Below are 16708 nucleotides of genomic sequence, written 5' to 3'. Positions count from 1 at the left end.
CACTACTTTTCTAGGCGAGCTGTTTCTCTTACCCATACTGAGCACATTTTGGGCCGGTGCCAGCGCGGTCTATGCGATGGGAAAAGTTCTCCATACATGAATCTGCATAGTTTGCGCGAAAAGAACCATTCTAAGAATGCCTTATTCCCTGGTTGGCTATGGGATTTACGGCTGCTGGGGCAAATCACCCTTGACCGCAACTCCCAGGACCACGCATTCTTGTCTGGCCCCGACCTGGCTCATTTCCGATATGCACAATGCCTGCCTTCGTCTCAACTAGGGCCAAAAGCGAAGACCTTCATAGGGCGCACACGGGACGAGATTGCACGAGAAAAATTGGATTCAGCCTGATGCCAACAAATTCACCTACATCAAAGCGGCTCCCATGCTCGCCAAGCACGGTGCCAAGCGACGAACCCCTTTGTGGCTCAAACACTCCTCGACGGTCCCCTCGAGGCCCCCGCAATCATCCGCAATATCGGTACAAATCAGACCCTTCTGGATCAGGTTTTCGCGACACCGGTTTTGATGACCAGTACGAGAAGATTGCCGAGGATCGTCGCTCCAATTTTGTTGATCTCTCTCATTGGTTGCCCCTGTGATCGACAGAGCACGCGGCGGCGCTAAACCAGCTCTGCGCCTCGTGGTTGGAGAGGGGGTTTCTTCTATACGTGAAGCAGAGCCCAAGATCCATGCAGGTACAACCATACTTCAGCTTCTCTAGACTACACCTGCTCAGTGCTATGGAATTGCTTGGCTAGTCCAAAGAAACCGACCTTGTCACACATGGAAACCAATCACAAGTAGTTCCAGGATCAGAAAGGCAGTGCCGGTTAGTCAACGAGATGCTGGTGGCTCCCCAGGACTCTTCCAGGAATCTCCTTGCGGAAAGAAACAACCTTGGCGACGTATTCGTATCCTGACCCTAGCTAGGGGACTGTAAGGCTGACAGCAGAGAAATGGGAATGCTATATTCTCGAGCCTCCTGCGATGCTCAGCTTTGACGTGCAGCTCCTTTTTCCCTTCTCAACAAGAGATTCGCTCGTTTACACTCAATTAAACTTCTCACTCCAGTCGCTCACTACTTTCTTTCACCTTCGGGCTCAAGATGCTGTTCACCAAGGCAGCTCTATGTCTGTCTTCTCTGGTTGTCCTCGTCTCGGCGCAAGAGCCCGACGCTGCGAGTCTGAAGGGCCTGGACGTTGGGCGCACACGCACGCCGACTTCAACTAATAGGCTCATGACGCGATCTTTGGACAAACGTTGCACCGGGTCTTGCACTGAATGTTTCGGCGCCGGATACACACTCTGCCCTGGAAGCAGTATCTTCTGCTACCTTCCTGGAGACGAATACTACGGTCTCGACAGCTGCTCGTCCGGTGATACGGGCACTGGATCGGACTCTGCGACCAGCACAGCCGCTGCTAGTCCCTCTTCCTCAACCTCAACCTCAACCAGCGGCGGCACTGACATTTGCTCCCAAGTCGGGGCAACATGCGTTTCCTGCTTTGGCTCCGGTTACATGGAATGTTCGGATGGATACCACTGCTACAACCCGAATGATCCAGACTATGATACGTGCCCAGATGACACTACTGGTGGCTCGGATGGAGGTTCCGGCGGCACTACCGACAGCAGTTGCGCCGCAAAATGGGGCGCTGGCAACATCGCCTGTGGTTCCACCGGTTGTTACAACCCTGACGAAGGCGAGATTTGCTGCGAAGACGGCTGTAAGACTTCTTTGTGGCTTGCGAGATTTCAAATGCCCGTCGCTGATTCTTCATCCAGATTATTGTGCTGCCGGAACTACTTGTTCAAGCACGGTGGGAAAGTGCTGCGCCGCTGTATGTGCTCTTTGCACGAGAAAGGGAGTCTTTGCTGACAGCCAACGTAGGGATCAACGTCCTCGGGCTGTTCGGGCTCAGATGGGAGTGGCCTGTTGTCTTCAGCCTCTTCTTTCACTACAACCTCCGACTTTCCCCTAACGTCGTCGTCGACCGCTGGCCTCTTCGGTGCTGTCGCATCAGCCACCACGACTGCTGCCGGCGCAGCTACGACGAGCAGTGTTCTGGTGGATAGTGACCCTGGCTCAGGTGCACATGCAGTCAACGTTGGTAAGGGTTTCTTGGTGGTTGCAGGAGTTGGCGCTTTGGTGCTGTGAACCAAATATGATGTAGTGTTCCGGCACTTTGGCACCCCATATAAAGGGGATTATGCTTGCACTTTTTGGAGAGGAATTTTAATTGCCATAAGTCTTAAAGAGTACAAGGACCCTGTCTGCCTACTGAGAAATTCCTTTGGACCCGTGAGATCACAATGACCAGACGTTGTAGCCTGCAAATTTGTCCCCAGGGGCAATGTACATCTTATTACCTGGATAAAATCATTGATTGATCCTTGGAATCATTTGACAGAGTATCGTCCGTCGGCTCTTGAATCCTTGTCCGCTCTTGAGTAGGGTGGTTGTCGTGTGCTACGGTCTGTAGGGTGAAGCGCCGGTGTTCGGCAGTACTGTTCTTCCGACGAGGCTATGGCTAGCGGCGCAAGGCTGCGCTAAGCACCTCGATCTCCATCTCCGCAGGTTGTCTCGACCTTGATCGTCGGGCGTCTGTCTACAAGGGCATCAATCACAAAACACCAAATCCTTAGAGAGTAGCGTTAACCGGTCGTTGTCACAATGCCGCACGCAGCGCCTTCCCGGGTGCCCCCGACGGCGACTTCAGACCTCGAAGCCGGCGCGGTGCTGAAACTGGGCGAATTTCAAAACGAGGTCACGCTCAACCTCTCCGAAGCGCGAATCATTCTCCAAAAGACCCTGACCACACGGGCCGCCCGAGGCGGAGGCTACGAAGAGACGGAGACGACGGCAAAGACGCGTGACTATCTCGAGATTTTCGCCGTGTTCAAAGATCTCGCGGAGGCGCAACAGGTCGAAGGGATCATCAATTCGTACGGCGAAAACCTTGATCGGTTCGAAAAGAGTCAACTCGGAAGTCTCGTCCCGACGTGCTCGGACGAAGCCAAAGCCTTGGTCCCCAGTCTCGAGAGGAAGGTCGAGGAGGGTATCGTCAGCGAAGAGGAGTTGGAGGGTATCTGCCGAGAATTGCAGCGGTTGAAGAGACAGGCGCAACTGTGATTGCAAGAGAGGACTTTTTTTCTCCCCAGGGACCGATGAGACCTGCGTATCGGCGGGATGATATCCTCTCGTGACAACAACAACAACAACAACAACAACAACAACAACAACAACAACAACAACAACAACAAGAGCATCGGGATGAGGGAACTTGGGCATTTTATTTTCTGCTCATGACGCTCCAGTCTCGCACCGGGCCAAGCCAGACCCTCCGTCCTTGCCACAACAAACGGCGCATGGCATCTGCGACAGGCTGATGGTCCCACGCCAATGCGGTGGTTGTGGCCTTTGGAAGCCTTTTGTCGCCACGGTGAACTGCACTAGTCGAGAACGGCCGAAGCGAAATCAAAACGCTTGAACATCGGCGAAGAACTGAGGACGAAACTTGGGTCCACATCGAAAGAGTTAGACCTGGACCTGGTTGGACTATTCAAGGGGCTTGCCAGCAAAACCATGGACTACCTACAGGCGCTGTCAGCCGTGCAGTGCATAATCTTGAAAACTTCCAGCTTCCATCAACAAGGTCAAACGGGGGCAAAGTTGAATGCTTGGCTCTCAGCTAGTATTCGAGCATGAACGAATAATGAAATTCAATTTCTTCTCCATCCACCTCAAGCCAGGCTCTACACTCTGCTCTCGCGTCCTTGCAACCTTTTCTATTACACGTCACAAAACTAGACGGATCCTTGTTTCTCCTAGGCTGACATGGCGGCAGACACTTGGTTTGATCGTATCCTGTTTGTCAAAAGATTGCGTTCGTTTGTCTCGATTGCCATGCGGTTGTACAACCAGTTCATGACCGGTTCGAAGCGGTGAGTCTCAGTAGTGGGCCATCCAGGCGGGCGCTGGTGGAAAGAAAATTCACTCGATGCAATCTATCTACTCTGGAATATGAGACCGGCAATTACTATTTACCGTGGAGCACGCATGTCCAAGTGAGGGAGGTAAGTATTCCCAATCCACCCTTCACTCTGAGCCACCAAGTACCTGTCCCGTAGAGGTTGGCTCGTTTTAACGCTGACTCCTCGTTGAGGAGTATGGAGAGGTCGATTGCACCGGTTGAGAAACCCGCTCACGCCCTCTCGCCCATTCAAACGCCAACACAGATATAAATCCCGCAATCGACCGATGAGCAATGGCGAACCAGTTTTCCAACTTTCATGTTGAGACAAGTCGACGACAACTCGGAGCGATCTCAGCACGCACGCAACTCGTAGAATACTTGATCCAAAAACAGAAAAAATATAAAAATCAACATGCCGCTCGCAAGAGTCTACAATCACGTTGAGACGGTCGATCGTCCTTGGCCGGGAGGGCGAGACCTGGGCCCGGCGCAACCTTGGATTCTAAGGAGACGGAGGAGGCGGAGTATGTGGGTCGACGATGGCTCTCCGGAACCACCACTACAGCGGCGTCCGTATAATCCTTTCGGCGCTGCTCGTGACGTACCACCCCCCGACGGAGGCGGAGGTGAGGGCGATGATGGACGAGGCCGCGACGACCCTGCCAGAGACGACGAACAACAGCCACCGCCACAACCTGCGGGCGATAACAACAGACCACAGGCGCGAGGTCGACAGGGAGGAGAAGAATGGTTCTTTCCACGAGACCTGATGCGCGAGAGACGGGGTGATCGCCGCCCTCCCCCTCTTGTACTGGAACCTTACCCCGGCATCCAGGTGCGGTATGAGTACGGGCCAGCCAACGCCGCACCTCGTCGGATGCGTTGCGATGGAGCAGAAGCCAGAGCCGCAGCCTACCACAGACGACCACCGAGCCCACGTCCGCGTCCACGTCCTCGGCGTCGTCGCGGGGGAGCACGAGGGACCCCACGGCCGGAGCCTGAACGCGTAGGTCCCGCCGCTGATTACGCGGCAGACTTTAGCGACGAGGGCGATGATGGGGGCGATGGGGATGATGGTGGTTCCGCGCGGGACTCGGGATACTGTTCGACTTGCTCTGCGCGCGACTCGGGGTACTGTTCGACTTGCGATGCCGACTTCGATAATGCTCGGAGATACCGTCGCCGACGATCTCGCAGATACCCATACCCGTATCCCGTCGTGCAGGAGCGTCGAGGTCGACGTGGAAGTGAGATTGACATTTTTTGGGGATGATGAATGATGATGATGGTGGTGGTGGTGGGGATGGATATCTGAGCCAACAGCACCTTGGGTTCTATAAAGGGAACGATCCAAGGTGTCATGGCTGTGTGTCGAGCGATCAAGGGGAGCCGAGACTCATTGGCATCTTATGCAAAGTCCGTTTACATTTACTTACTCAGTGGATGGGAATGGAGATACATTATGATGTATGATGTGTATGTCCCTTAGGAGACAATGAATTGGTGTTGGTGCCGTGCGCCACAACACGACGCCAGAATAGAGTGGTAGATTGATCGAGCGGTAGACCGATAGACTGATAGATACATAGATGAAGAGAATCTAGGTGACTCATGTACACACAATCAAGTTGATCAAACTGCCAAGTACCTACGTAGCAAGCGCTGCCAGTGTTACTCACAGCGTCACAACTGCCCTGTTGACAGCAAGTAAACTTGAAACATGTTTCCGCATATGGAGGTGAATATGAATGTCTTCATACACTAGATGTATACACATATACACGAACCTATATACGGACACCTCAAACGTAAGAGGCCCAGTATCCGTACTCTTGCACACTTTCAAGTTGTGTCAAACCACCTTTACCTCCCCCCTGGGTAGGAAAACCGGACTAGTTCCTCTAGTCATCCGTCTGAATACTCTTGCGACGGTACAACTCAACGGTACAACGGTACAACAGCAGCAAGGTCGGTTGGTCTGAGGTGTACAGTACTTCGCGTCGCATCGCATCATAACATCAGGTAGCTATCACTACAAGTGGCCGCTACTGATACATCGTCGTTGCGTCCTCGACAAGTTCGGCTATAACAACTGACAGTCAAGACCCAAAAGTCCTCCTGTAAGTGCGTCCGCTTCTCTGGTTTGGACTTGATAGAGTTGATGGTAACACTATCGATAGTTCGAGAAGACCATGGCTTCTTCTTCTTCTTCTTCTTCTGCTCCAGCAGTGGATGTGACGGTGAAAGATCACAAAGGTCAAACCGCACGTGAAACAACCACTAAGTATGGTGAATCCGATGGTGCTGCAGGTGTTACGACCGCTGATGCGAAAAACCAACCATCAGCACCAACAAAAGCGTCAGTGCTGGTACCAGACGCGGCAAAAGTTCATGAAAAAGACACTGCCGCAACCACCAGCACGGACGATTTGTTCTCGTCAAAATCCAAAACTGACTGGAGCGCGGAAGGAGGCGACTGGGAGATCGACAGTGAAGACCCGAATTACACAGCAGGCGATGCCACCATCACATGTTGCAAGTGTGTTATCCTCTGACACCAAGGCTCCGCAGACAGACGCCGATCGAAGTGGGAACTTTTGGAAAGTATCCAAACGGTGCAGTCCTCCCGACTGTCTTTCAACTTTGTGGAAATCCCTGGGGCTGCAGTTACGCAGTTTCTGTTTCAACACCATAGTCATCAGAATGCACGTTCTTAGCTGTACATTGTTGGCAAATCACTTTCAACCGGTGGCTTGACGCAAACGCTCTTCTTTGGACATGACCAAGTGACAACTGATCAAAGGTCCGTCGGAAAAATAGGAATCTGGCGTGCGATAAAATCTTTGGGCTAAGGCTCTGCAAACGCCGTGGCGGCAGGGATCCGAAAACTAGCGCAATACATCTTCTTCTTCGGCGCAACGAGTCGGACGTATCGGACGCTCATCTCCAACTCAGGATCAGTCGATTTGACCTCGGTGCCGATATACTGAGAGATTCGCTCGCAGATCTCTCGACACTCTTCCTCCTCGGTGGCAAGCTTGGCTTGGAACAAGTATAGGTGTATGAATGGCAGTTTTCGGGTCGTGTGCGGTGCGAACTCAGTTTGACGGTTATGATAGACACCTTTGAACGCATCGAGAAACTCGATTGCGGTAGCTGGCAAATTCATGACATAGTGATCGAATGACGTTGGTTCTTCAAGTGTTCGCGCAGACTTCGAGGCGGCTTCTTCTGCGGCTTTCCTCTCCTCTACACTGGCTTTTCGTGACACCTTGACCTTCGGTTTTAAAATGACCTTTCGCGGTGTTTGAGCTAGCTCCATTGTGGCCTTGCGTATGAACTTTCTCCCGTCATCGCATGAGGCCATAACGAATTCATCGACTTTGTTGCGCTTAATAGCATCGCTCAGACTGGTGTAACAGTCTGGGTTGAGATCGTTGGCTCTGACGAAAACTTTTCCCTTCCCTGCTGGAACCGCGAATGGGCCTACTCCTGCCATGACGTCGCAGACAGCCTCGCCTTCCTTGAAGCTCTCAAAGATCCGGGCATGTTCGGTTCCGAGGCGAGAGTTCCAGTAGACTTTGCCAAAGTTGAACCTGAACTCGCAGCCCGCTTCGTGCACGACCACGTCGAGGTCGTCTGGCCCTGCGAGGACTTCGTAAGGGAAGGTGCGAAAGACAGACTCGGTGCCGACATCGAAGGTCTTGTTGATGACGGTGGTAACGTTGGGATTCTTGTCGAGGAGCACTTGGCCGATCAAGTGTTTGTAAGGCAAATATGGCGTACGAAGATTCACGTGAGCGACATGCCCGACCTGGGCAAATCCTGCCGGAGTCTCCTTCTCGTCTTCAGGGACGTCCGGCAAGATGGCTTCAAGTATGTTGTGCATCGTCCAATCGTCATATGTCAGCGTCAGGGTAAACGGCCTCAACATCGCCGATTTGTTGTCCACCAGCTGCGACAGGATCGGGGACCATGTCTCCGGTGCGTTAGCATCGACATGTGGGGATAGCAAGAAACATTTGGCGCCTGGTACTTGATCGTCGTCTCGAAGAGGCCTGATGGGACTGAGCCTCAAGATGTCTCCAGATCTCTCGAGTTGCTTCCGCACATTCGTTATCTCTTTGAGATCCAACACAGTGGCAGCGGCCAACGGTACCGATTTTCTGAAGAATGATCTGTCCAGGGTCTGCATAGACCTATTGACTGGAGGCTGGAAAAGTTCTGGCAAGTCCGCAGAATTCATTTTCAGTTTTCTTGGTGTGCCAGGGATTGTGAAATTACTGGTGAAGCGGGGAAGAAGCCAACGCAGAAGACTTGCCATAAAAAAACACAGTACTAAGGAGCGACGGAAGCCAGAGAAGAGTTTACAATGCTCATAATATTCTGACTGGAGTCCGGCCATAGAGAGGATTTCGCAGGAAGAGGTCAATTGGTCGCCGCTTTAGCAGTATGCTGCAGCGTTAGTCTGATTTGGCAGGCGCATATTGCCACTTTTAACACGAGGGGACGGGGAGTGCTGGACGTCGCTGAGGATGATATTCACGGACAGTCTGGTGTGATCGCCGAGGATAATTCAAAAGTGTCGATTCGTCACTATCATAACTATCATAACTATCATACCTTGAGACCAAAAGCTACCCCATACTCCTTTACAAAAACGAAATTCGTCAGGCATAGGCCGGTACTTCTACACTACAACGCCTTGAGACAAATCCGGGAAATGACTGTTGGTAATAGCTCCCTTCTGTTCAAAGGCGTTGTCCTTCGCCTCTTCCTCTCCTCCTTCGGTCAAGCTCTTGGGCAAGAACTTGGACATTCCGGCGATCTTGACGGCGAGACTGCACATTGGCTCTTCGCTCAGGATTTCGAACATACCCACATCAGCCCCCACTTCCCTGAAGATCCAGTTTCTCAATTCGACGGCGATCAAACTGTCGACGCCAAGTCTGTTGATTGGCTTCATGCTATCCAGGTCATCAGGCGACATGAGCAATTGCTTTGCCAATCTGTTCGTGATGGCGGCGGTCACGAGTTCTCCAGCCTCGTTGAGGGAGGTTGCGGCCTTGAGTTGGGCAGACACCGGAACACTGCCTCCATCTTGGTCATCACTCGAATCGCTCGAGTGTGTGCCCACGATGCGAAGGTGTCGGAACTTTGCGTCATCAAACCAGAACGGCGGGTCGACATCATGCTGGAGCACCAAACCTCCAGTGCCCAGACCTGCTGCAAGCACGGTTGGCGTCTGGTGCCCTTCCATCGTGTAGCCGGTGATCGCAGCCTGGATAAGAAGGAGTAGCTCATCAAAGCGCATGCCAAGGTATTGGATGGAACGGAGATACGCCATAGCGGCCGCCTCGATGTTCTCCGCGATCCACCCAACACCCAGAATGGTACCGATGTCAATACTGCAGCCAACTAAGCCCAAGTTGCGGCGGTGCTCCATTAAGGCGTCTTGGTAAGTACTTTCTGGAATTTCAAGTTAACACACCTTCTTTCAGAATATGCGCATGTCGCAAACTTACCAGCAGCATGATTGCCCTGACCACGATTGCCAACCGATCCACCAATGGAGGACAAGCAGACGAAGAAGTCCATGTCTTTCGGCAAAGCTTGATGTAAATTCCAAGTACCCTTCACCTTAGGATCCAGGCAGTTCTTCCAGTTAGCATAAGTCATGTTGTCAAAGACTGAATCTTCGAGCTTGACAGCACCCATGATGATGCCCTTGATGGGAGGCATGGTCTTTTTACACTCTTCAATCGCGGCGCGCACAGCAACAGGGGCAGTCACATCACATCTGATGTCCTTTACTGTCAAGCCGCGAACAACGAGCGCATCATACACCTCCTTGGCATCGGGTCGTGTGATGCCTGACCTGGACAGGACGACGAGGTTCTTTGCTCCATGGTCTGCCATCCACGCTGCGATCAAAGGACCAATTCCACCTGAACCTCCAGCAAGGATATAGCTGGCATCTGGGTTGAGGTCTAGATTTTGGGCCCCAGGAGGCACAATCTATATTCCGTTAGCAGTATCCGTAGAATTCTGTTCATGGACTTACCAAGACTTCATCACCGTCCTCAACAGTCACTATGACCTTGCCGATGCCAGTGGACTGCATGGCATTAAAAGCCTCTTCCATCTGCGAGTACTTGTACTGCGAGAGTCCTGATGGTGGCTGGATCTTTCCATCCTTGAGCAGTCCCCAAATAGCATCGAACAGAGCGGCAGCGATCTGCTCATTGGCGCGGCACAACTCAAGAAGATTGACGCCAATGAATGTGACATTGTGTTTGAAGGGACCCATGTCGAGGCCAGTGTTTCCCAGAATGTCCTCCTGACCGAGTTCAATGAAATAGCCGAATGGTGCAACACAGTGCCAGGTTTGACGGAGAGCCTCGCCTTTGAGCGAGTTGAGCACGACATCCACACCCTTGCCGTTCGTGAGGCGCTTGATGCCCTTTACGAACTCATGATCAGTAATGTTGAGGATGTTTTCGTTCTTGACCCCGTATTTTTCAATTGCTGCCTTTTCTTCAGCGGTCGAAACAGTGACGAAGACCTGTCCTCCCAGGTGCTGGGCGACTATGATCGACGCCTGGCCTACGGCACTGGCACCATTGTGGATCAACACACTCTGGCCTTTTCCGAGACGAGCCCGGAGATTCAATGCGTACCAAGCTGTCGCAAAAGCCACAGGTAATGAGACAGCATCCTCGAGAGAGAGACCATCAGGAATTGGAAGCGTCGAGGTCTCTGTGCTGCGCAGATGAGTTCGCAAGCAACCTTCGTTTCGCTGCCAGGTAACGACTCTGTCACCTAGCTTGAACTTGCTGACCGCATTGCCAACCTTGGAGACAATACCGGAAGCCTCAGATCCAATTTCGTCAAGGGAGGCTTGACCGGTTGCGATGAGGACGTCTCTCGGTGTCAGACCGGTGGCCTTGACTTCAATTTCGATCTCATTCTCAGCAAGTGGCTCCATTGCTTTCTCGTCCGAGACAAATCGGAACGAGCTAAGCATACCTGGTGCTCCGATTTCCAGTCTTAGGGGACGACCATCTTGCTTCAATTGACCAGGAACCGGTTGGCATTGAGTTGTCATAGCTTGCAACATAGCATCAGTTGCGGTGTCGGGGGTGTATCGCGGAATCTCAAGCAACCCGTTGCGTAAAGCATATTCCCAATCGGGGTCTGCCTCTTCCTTCTCTTCGCAGCACAACTCGAAGACTCGCATTACCGAATCTATGTTGGCCTGGTCATCACAATTCCAGGCTGGGTCCAGGTCCAGCGTTGCGAGTACCAACCCAGGGTTCTCAGCTCTGATTGCACGAGCAAGACCCGTAATGAGACTCGACCCAGGCTCTTGTCCATCTATGGCACCCCTGGTGAGCCAAAGTAAACGTCTCGACCGCACGACGAGGTCTTGAAGGGTATCGAAGTCTTTGGCGTCTACGTCGATCAGCCACGGTTTTTCAGCTTCCAGGGTCACGATGCAGAATTTCTTGTTCACGCCTGCAGCAAGAGCCTCGGCCATGGTTTGAGATGAAGCTTGTACTCCCACAGCCTGCAGGGCGGCTGCAAGCTTATCGTTCAGCTTCTTGTTCACTTCGGCATTGCCGGGATGGATGATAACAACATCTGCGGGCAATTCTTTCTTGACCTCAGCTGCCTTCTTGGTCGATGCCATGAAGCTCTGCATGTAATCTTTGTCACTTGGCATGCTGCGGGCAGATACGTCGACACCGGAGAAATTGTGACGCTGGAGCAAGTCGGACCACTGCTTCTCAGTCAAGCAGGGTGAAAGCCGTCTTCCTTCATCGGCACCAGCAAACCAGCCAGGGAGGGAGCCGAATATCATACATACTCTCTGCAGAGGGTTCGTGATCTCGTATAGTATCAGCTTTCCACCTGGCTTGAGGAGAGTACTGACGTTGCTGATAGTCTCGTCCATGGACTTGGTCGCATGGAGAACATTGGACGCGATAATCACATCGTAGCTACCAGCCTCATAGCCTTGCTCGATGGGGTTAGATTCGACGTCCAATTTCTGGAACTGCATGTATGAAACCCATGGTGCAAACTTCTCAGCAGCTGCTTCGAAGAAGCCTGTGGTTATATCAGTGTAGCAGTACGACCTCATCCGAGGCAATTCGCCCTTCTCTCCGCCAAGCTTCTGCAGAATAGGAAGAGTAGTGCCACCAGTACCAGCGCCAATCTCGAGGATATTGAGTTCAGGGTTCTTGTGAGCCAGGAGGTCAATGTATTCGGCTAATTGATGATGAGCAATTTCCCAACCTAGATGATGTCCGTGGTAGGCATCAAGAAGATTGTCTTCCATCATTATCTCTAATGGTTCTGTCTTGCCCAGAAGGATATCGATGAGATGTTCGCCCTGGTGGCATAAGAGTCGACCGTCATTTGTTGCTTGTGAAACCCGGGAAAGTATGTCTTTCTCTACCTCCTCAGATGGATTGAGCCAGTCAAGACCATCGCTTTGATGAGGAAGCTTGCCTTGCAAGGCAAGTTCAAAGTTGTGTTGACAATATTGGTAGAAGAGCTGATGATGAGGCTTCAGCGATTTTGCCTGTTCAGTTGTGATTGAGTTGAGGATACGCTTAGCATATGTCAAACCGGCGAACTCGAGCTCTTCAGCAACTTTTGGGTAGTCTGCTAGAAGTCGAGTGGTAATAGTGTCAAGCTTAGCTGGCGTCATGGTGCTTCCAAGCTCGTTGACATCGGTCTTCCAAAGAAGCTTGCTTCCTAGCTGGCGAGCTGCATCCTGTTCGTTACCAGCAGACGCCACCGCTGTACATGTGAGGTTCTCAATGACGACCACTGGCTTAGTGAGCTCAGCATCCATCACCACGAGATTACCGTGTGTTTCTCGACTCAAAGGAGGAATAGCCTCGGAGTATCCTATGACATCGTCGCCTGGAGTCTTGCTGATATCTGCGGCGACGTACAGATACTCGAAATGTGTGGGAACACCGACAGCGCTCATGTGCATTCCCTCAGGCATGAGTGATGGTAGCAGCATGTGGAAGATGCTGTCTAGGAATGCAGGGTGAACGATATGAGGGAGTTCAAAGTTGAACGGCATGGTCGCTCTGGTATCTGGAACCGTGCAAACACAGCTGCTTTCCATGTACCCATACTTGATCTCGCTCAAGCCTCGGAAGACACTACCATATTGGTAACCCATTGTGGATAATGCTTCATAGAATTGTCTTGGGTATTCAGACTTGGTGCAGCGAGATTTGATCTCCACGTGCCGTTCTCTCATGCGTTTGATCTCAGCAGCCTCTTCATCTTTGAAGAGTGCATTAGCCTGCTGTTTAGGCTTGATTCGAATCAGACCGGAGCAATGCTCCTGCCAGATATCGGTGTTTGACCTGGAATACAGTGTGAACTCGTGCCACACAACTTCCATCGATGCGGTGCCGACCTTGATCGGCTTTAATTGCAAGCTGGTCTCGATGCCAACATCGTCAGAAGGGACCACGAGACCTCTTTCAATTTTGACATCTCGAAGCTCAAATCCGGCAATGTCCTCACGAAAGCCGGAAAACTCCCACATTGCCTGGATACCAGTCGCAATAAAACCAGCAGCTGGGTATAGAATAGTGCCCTGGATCTTGTGGTGTTGAAGCCATGGGCTTTCTGATATCCGTAGGAGGTTTCTCCACAGCGGTTCATTCGGCACAGCACCAGGGATGAGATATCCCAGGATGTGATGCCGCTTTTCATGTCGAAAGCGGACATCTTTGGAGATAGTCGATTCGCACCAGTAGTTGTTCTCATGATTCCAGGGATAGGGGGGAAGATCAACCAGTGGTGCGGGAGTGCCAGCCTGAGTGCCTTGTAAACTGTTGACAGAAGGTACGTCAATCTCAACACCATACTGCCACAGGCGACCCATTGCTTCCACGGTCGAAATGGCCGCGTGACGTTTGCGATCTAGCAACGACATGGAAGGAAGATCCAGGTTGATTGCAGAGAGAATTTGCTTGATCGGCCCTTGGAGGGCGCCATGTGGCCCAATCTCGACGAGCAAGTCGGCAGATCCGTCCTTCAACAACTTTTGTAAACCTTGGTCGAACTTTACAGGCGACAACAAGTTGCTGACCCAGTAGGACGTCTCCAGGCTAGAACTTTCAATGGGAAGTCCAGTGACTGTAGAGATCATCTTGACGTTGTCGCTGCTTGACACCGGCTTTTCATCACCCAGAGAGTTCATGTACTCCTCGGAAATCGCCTTCAAGTAAGTGGAATGATAGGCTACATTCACCTTCAATTTTCGGGCAAAGATTGACTCGGCCTTCAAAACCTCCTCGACTTTGTCGAGACTGCTGACTTCACCGGAAAGGGTCAAACTTGAGGGGCTATTGTAGCAAGCAATGGTAACCTTATCCTGAACCTGTTCAAGGTAAGACCTCGCTTGCGCTTCACCAATGCCAATAGCAAGCATGCCCAGCTTCAGGTCGGGGGAAACTTCTTTCAACTTGTTGGCGTACACACCACGGTAATACGCTGCTTTCATCGCGTACACACGGCTGATGGCACCTTTAGCGTAAGCCGCTGCAATCTCACCACTTGAATGGCCGATGACCGCTTTGGGCAAGACATCCCACGATCGTAGTAAGTCAACCAAGGCTAATTGAAGTGCCGTGCAGCAAGCTTGACTCAGCTCAGTCTCATCAATCCGTGACGCGTCTTTGTCTTTAGCGAGTTCCTTGAACAAGGACCAGGTACATCCTAGTGTTTGCAGCACTTCATCTGATGCTGTTAGACTGTCATAGAAGACTTTGTATGGGAGCAGCTCTCTGCCCATAGCATGCCATTGGGCGCCTTGACCAGTGAAGACGAATGCCATGTCCGCAGACTGCTTTGCTCGTACAGGAGTGGCAAGGGCATCATTCAATTGAGTCGCAGCGTCCTCCAATGAGGAGACCACCGAGAATGTCCTCCATGGGAAGACACTTCTTCGCTTTGCAAGGGTGAAGCCTAATCGGTCTAGCACTTCAGGGGGATGACCTTCAGCGGCCTTCTGAGTTAAGTATTGAGACAGCTGAGAGAGTGTCCTCTCCAAGCCCTTCTTCTCACCTGAGGACCATGGTAGGAGTCTGGGTTGGGCATTCAACGCAGCAATCTTGTTCTTGAAGCTGATCTCGAATTGGTCGGAGAGCTGGTCCACACTAGAATCCATAGTGCCGAAGCCAGAATCTGCAGTGGAACGTGGTGTGCCGGCGGGTTCGTTGACGACACAATTATGTCTGCCCTTGAGACCATGCTCCTTGAGGAAATGGTAGGCATCGTCGACGATGACATGTGCATTCGTACCCCCGAAACCAAAGCCATTGACGCTAGCCCGACGCACGCCTTCCAGTGGCCATGGAGTCAGCTCCGTTGCGACCTTGAGATTCCACTCGTCGAAGTTCATTGAAGGTGGTGGGTGCTCGAACTTGACGTTCGGAGCTATCATGCCATGCTCCAGAGAGAAAATGACTTTGATCAAGCCTGCTAGACCGCTGGCGCCTTCAATATGGCCGATATTGGTTTTTGAGGAGCCAATGTACAGGGGGCTTTCTTTGGATCTCACTTTGCCAATGGTCTTTGCCATGGCAGTTGTTTCCTGGAGGTCACCAGCAACGGTGCCCGTACCGTGACCCTCGAAATAAGCTGTTTGGGTCAAAGGGAGACCTGCATTCGCGTATGCGGTGTTGACAAGATCTACTTGAGCTGCTGCGATAGGAAGGGTAATACCTGAGGCGCCGCCATCTTGGTTGATAGCCGAACCACGGATGACTCCACGGATGACATCGCCGTCGGCAAGTGCTTTCTCAAGCGGCTTGAGGACAAGAGCGGCGATTCCGTCGCCTCTGGCATAACCGTTTGCTTTGTGATCATAACTGTAGCACTGTCCGTCGGGGCTCAGAGCATGAATGGCCGACATGGAGACCATGGTGTCGATGGCGAAGATGAGATTGGTCCCAGCAACGAGGGCTGTCTCACTCTCTCCAGTTCGCAGACTCTGGCAGGCGAGATGAACACCACACAGTGCCGACGAACAGGCAGTGTCAATGGTCAAAGCGGGACCTCTTAGATCAAAAAACCAGGATAAGCGACAAGCCAACAGCGACTTGCTAATGCCGGTCACGGAATGCATGGTGGTTGGCTCGGAATCCTTGAGCAGCAAGTCATAGTAGTCTTGGGTACAAGTACCCATGTATACAGAAGTATTTGATCCTGTCAAGTCCTCGATACGCATTCCAGCTAGATAGGGCGAGTTAGCCAGGGTCATAACGTCCAAAGGAAGACTGACCATTTTCGAATGCTTCGTATGCCACTTCGAGAGCCATTCTTTGCTGGGGATCCATCGACTTGGCTTCGTTGGCGGTGATGGAGAAGAAAGGAGCATCAAACTTGGACACATCTTGCTTCATGAAGTGGCCCCTCGTGGTGACACATGTACCTGCATGATCGTAGTCGGGGTGGTAGTATGCGTCCGCATCGAATCTGTCCTTGGGTACTGGCTGACTGGTGCTTCGTCCCTCTGCCAATAGCTCCCAGAACTTCTCTGGATCGGTGGCGGTATCTGAGAACCGGGCCCCTATGCCAACAACCGCAATTGGCATGTTGGACGTGCCACTGTTGGGCGAGGGAAATTGATGCATTGTCGAGCCTGCCATGTTCCTCTGCAAACTTCAACGCTAGATTCGAAA

General features: G+C 52.0%; 6 protein-coding genes across 6 annotated transcripts; 4 read left to right on the top strand and 2 right to left on the bottom strand.

Moving 5' to 3' along the window:
- Positions 1–1108: 1108 nt before the first annotated feature.
- PV08_00519 (uncharacterized protein) lies at positions 1109–2161 on the top strand (the record flags this gene model as incomplete). Its single annotated transcript, XM_016374884.1, has 3 exons — positions 1109–1730; positions 1789–1844; positions 1895–2161. The coding sequence occupies 3 exons, from the start codon at positions 1109–1111 to the stop codon at positions 2159–2161; spliced, it is 945 nt and encodes a 314-aa protein (XP_016240160.1).
- Positions 2162–2677: 516 nt separating this feature from the next.
- Positions 2678–3136, top strand: PV08_00518 (uncharacterized protein; the record flags this gene model as incomplete). Its single annotated transcript, XM_016374883.1, has 1 exon — positions 2678–3136. One exon carries the CDS (start codon positions 2678–2680, stop codon positions 3134–3136), a length of 459 nt encoding a protein of 152 aa, XP_016240159.1.
- Positions 3137–4392: 1256 nt separating this feature from the next.
- Positions 4393–4990, top strand: PV08_00517 (uncharacterized protein; the record flags this gene model as incomplete). Its single annotated transcript, XM_016374882.1, has 2 exons — positions 4393–4815; positions 4838–4990. The coding sequence occupies 2 exons, from the start codon at positions 4393–4395 to the stop codon at positions 4988–4990; spliced, it is 576 nt and encodes a 191-aa protein (XP_016240158.1).
- A 1182-nt stretch (positions 4991–6172) lies between these two features.
- Positions 6173–6535, top strand: PV08_00516 (uncharacterized protein; the record flags this gene model as incomplete). The annotated part of the gene is made up of 1 exon (XM_016374881.1): positions 6173–6535. The coding sequence occupies one exon, from the start codon at positions 6173–6175 to the stop codon at positions 6533–6535; it is 363 nt and encodes a 120-aa protein (XP_016240157.1).
- Positions 6536–6828: 293 nt separating this feature from the next.
- On the bottom strand, positions 6829–8304 carry PV08_00515 (uncharacterized protein; the record flags this gene model as incomplete). The annotated part of the gene is made up of 1 exon (XM_016374880.1): positions 6829–8304. The coding sequence occupies one exon, from the start codon at positions 8302–8304 to the stop codon at positions 6829–6831; it is 1476 nt and encodes a 491-aa protein (XP_016240156.1).
- A 366-nt stretch (positions 8305–8670) lies between these two features.
- On the bottom strand, positions 8671–16675 carry PV08_00514 (uncharacterized protein; the record flags this gene model as incomplete). Its single annotated transcript, XM_016374879.1, has 4 exons — positions 8671–9449; positions 9506–9998; positions 10045–16259; positions 16309–16675. 4 exons carry the CDS (start codon positions 16673–16675, stop codon positions 8671–8673), a joined length of 7854 nt encoding a protein of 2617 aa, XP_016240155.1.
- Between the last annotated feature and the right edge of the window lie 33 nt (positions 16676–16708).

The sequence above is a fragment of the Exophiala spinifera genome (assembly GCF_000836115.1).
Source record: "Exophiala spinifera strain CBS 89968 unplaced genomic scaffold supercont1.1, whole genome shotgun sequence".
NCBI classification, from domain to species: Eukaryota; Fungi; Ascomycota; class Eurotiomycetes; order Chaetothyriales; family Herpotrichiellaceae; genus Exophiala; species Exophiala spinifera.
Note: the sequence above shows the minus strand (reverse complement) of the source record. Positions and strands in the feature narration are given on the sequence as shown.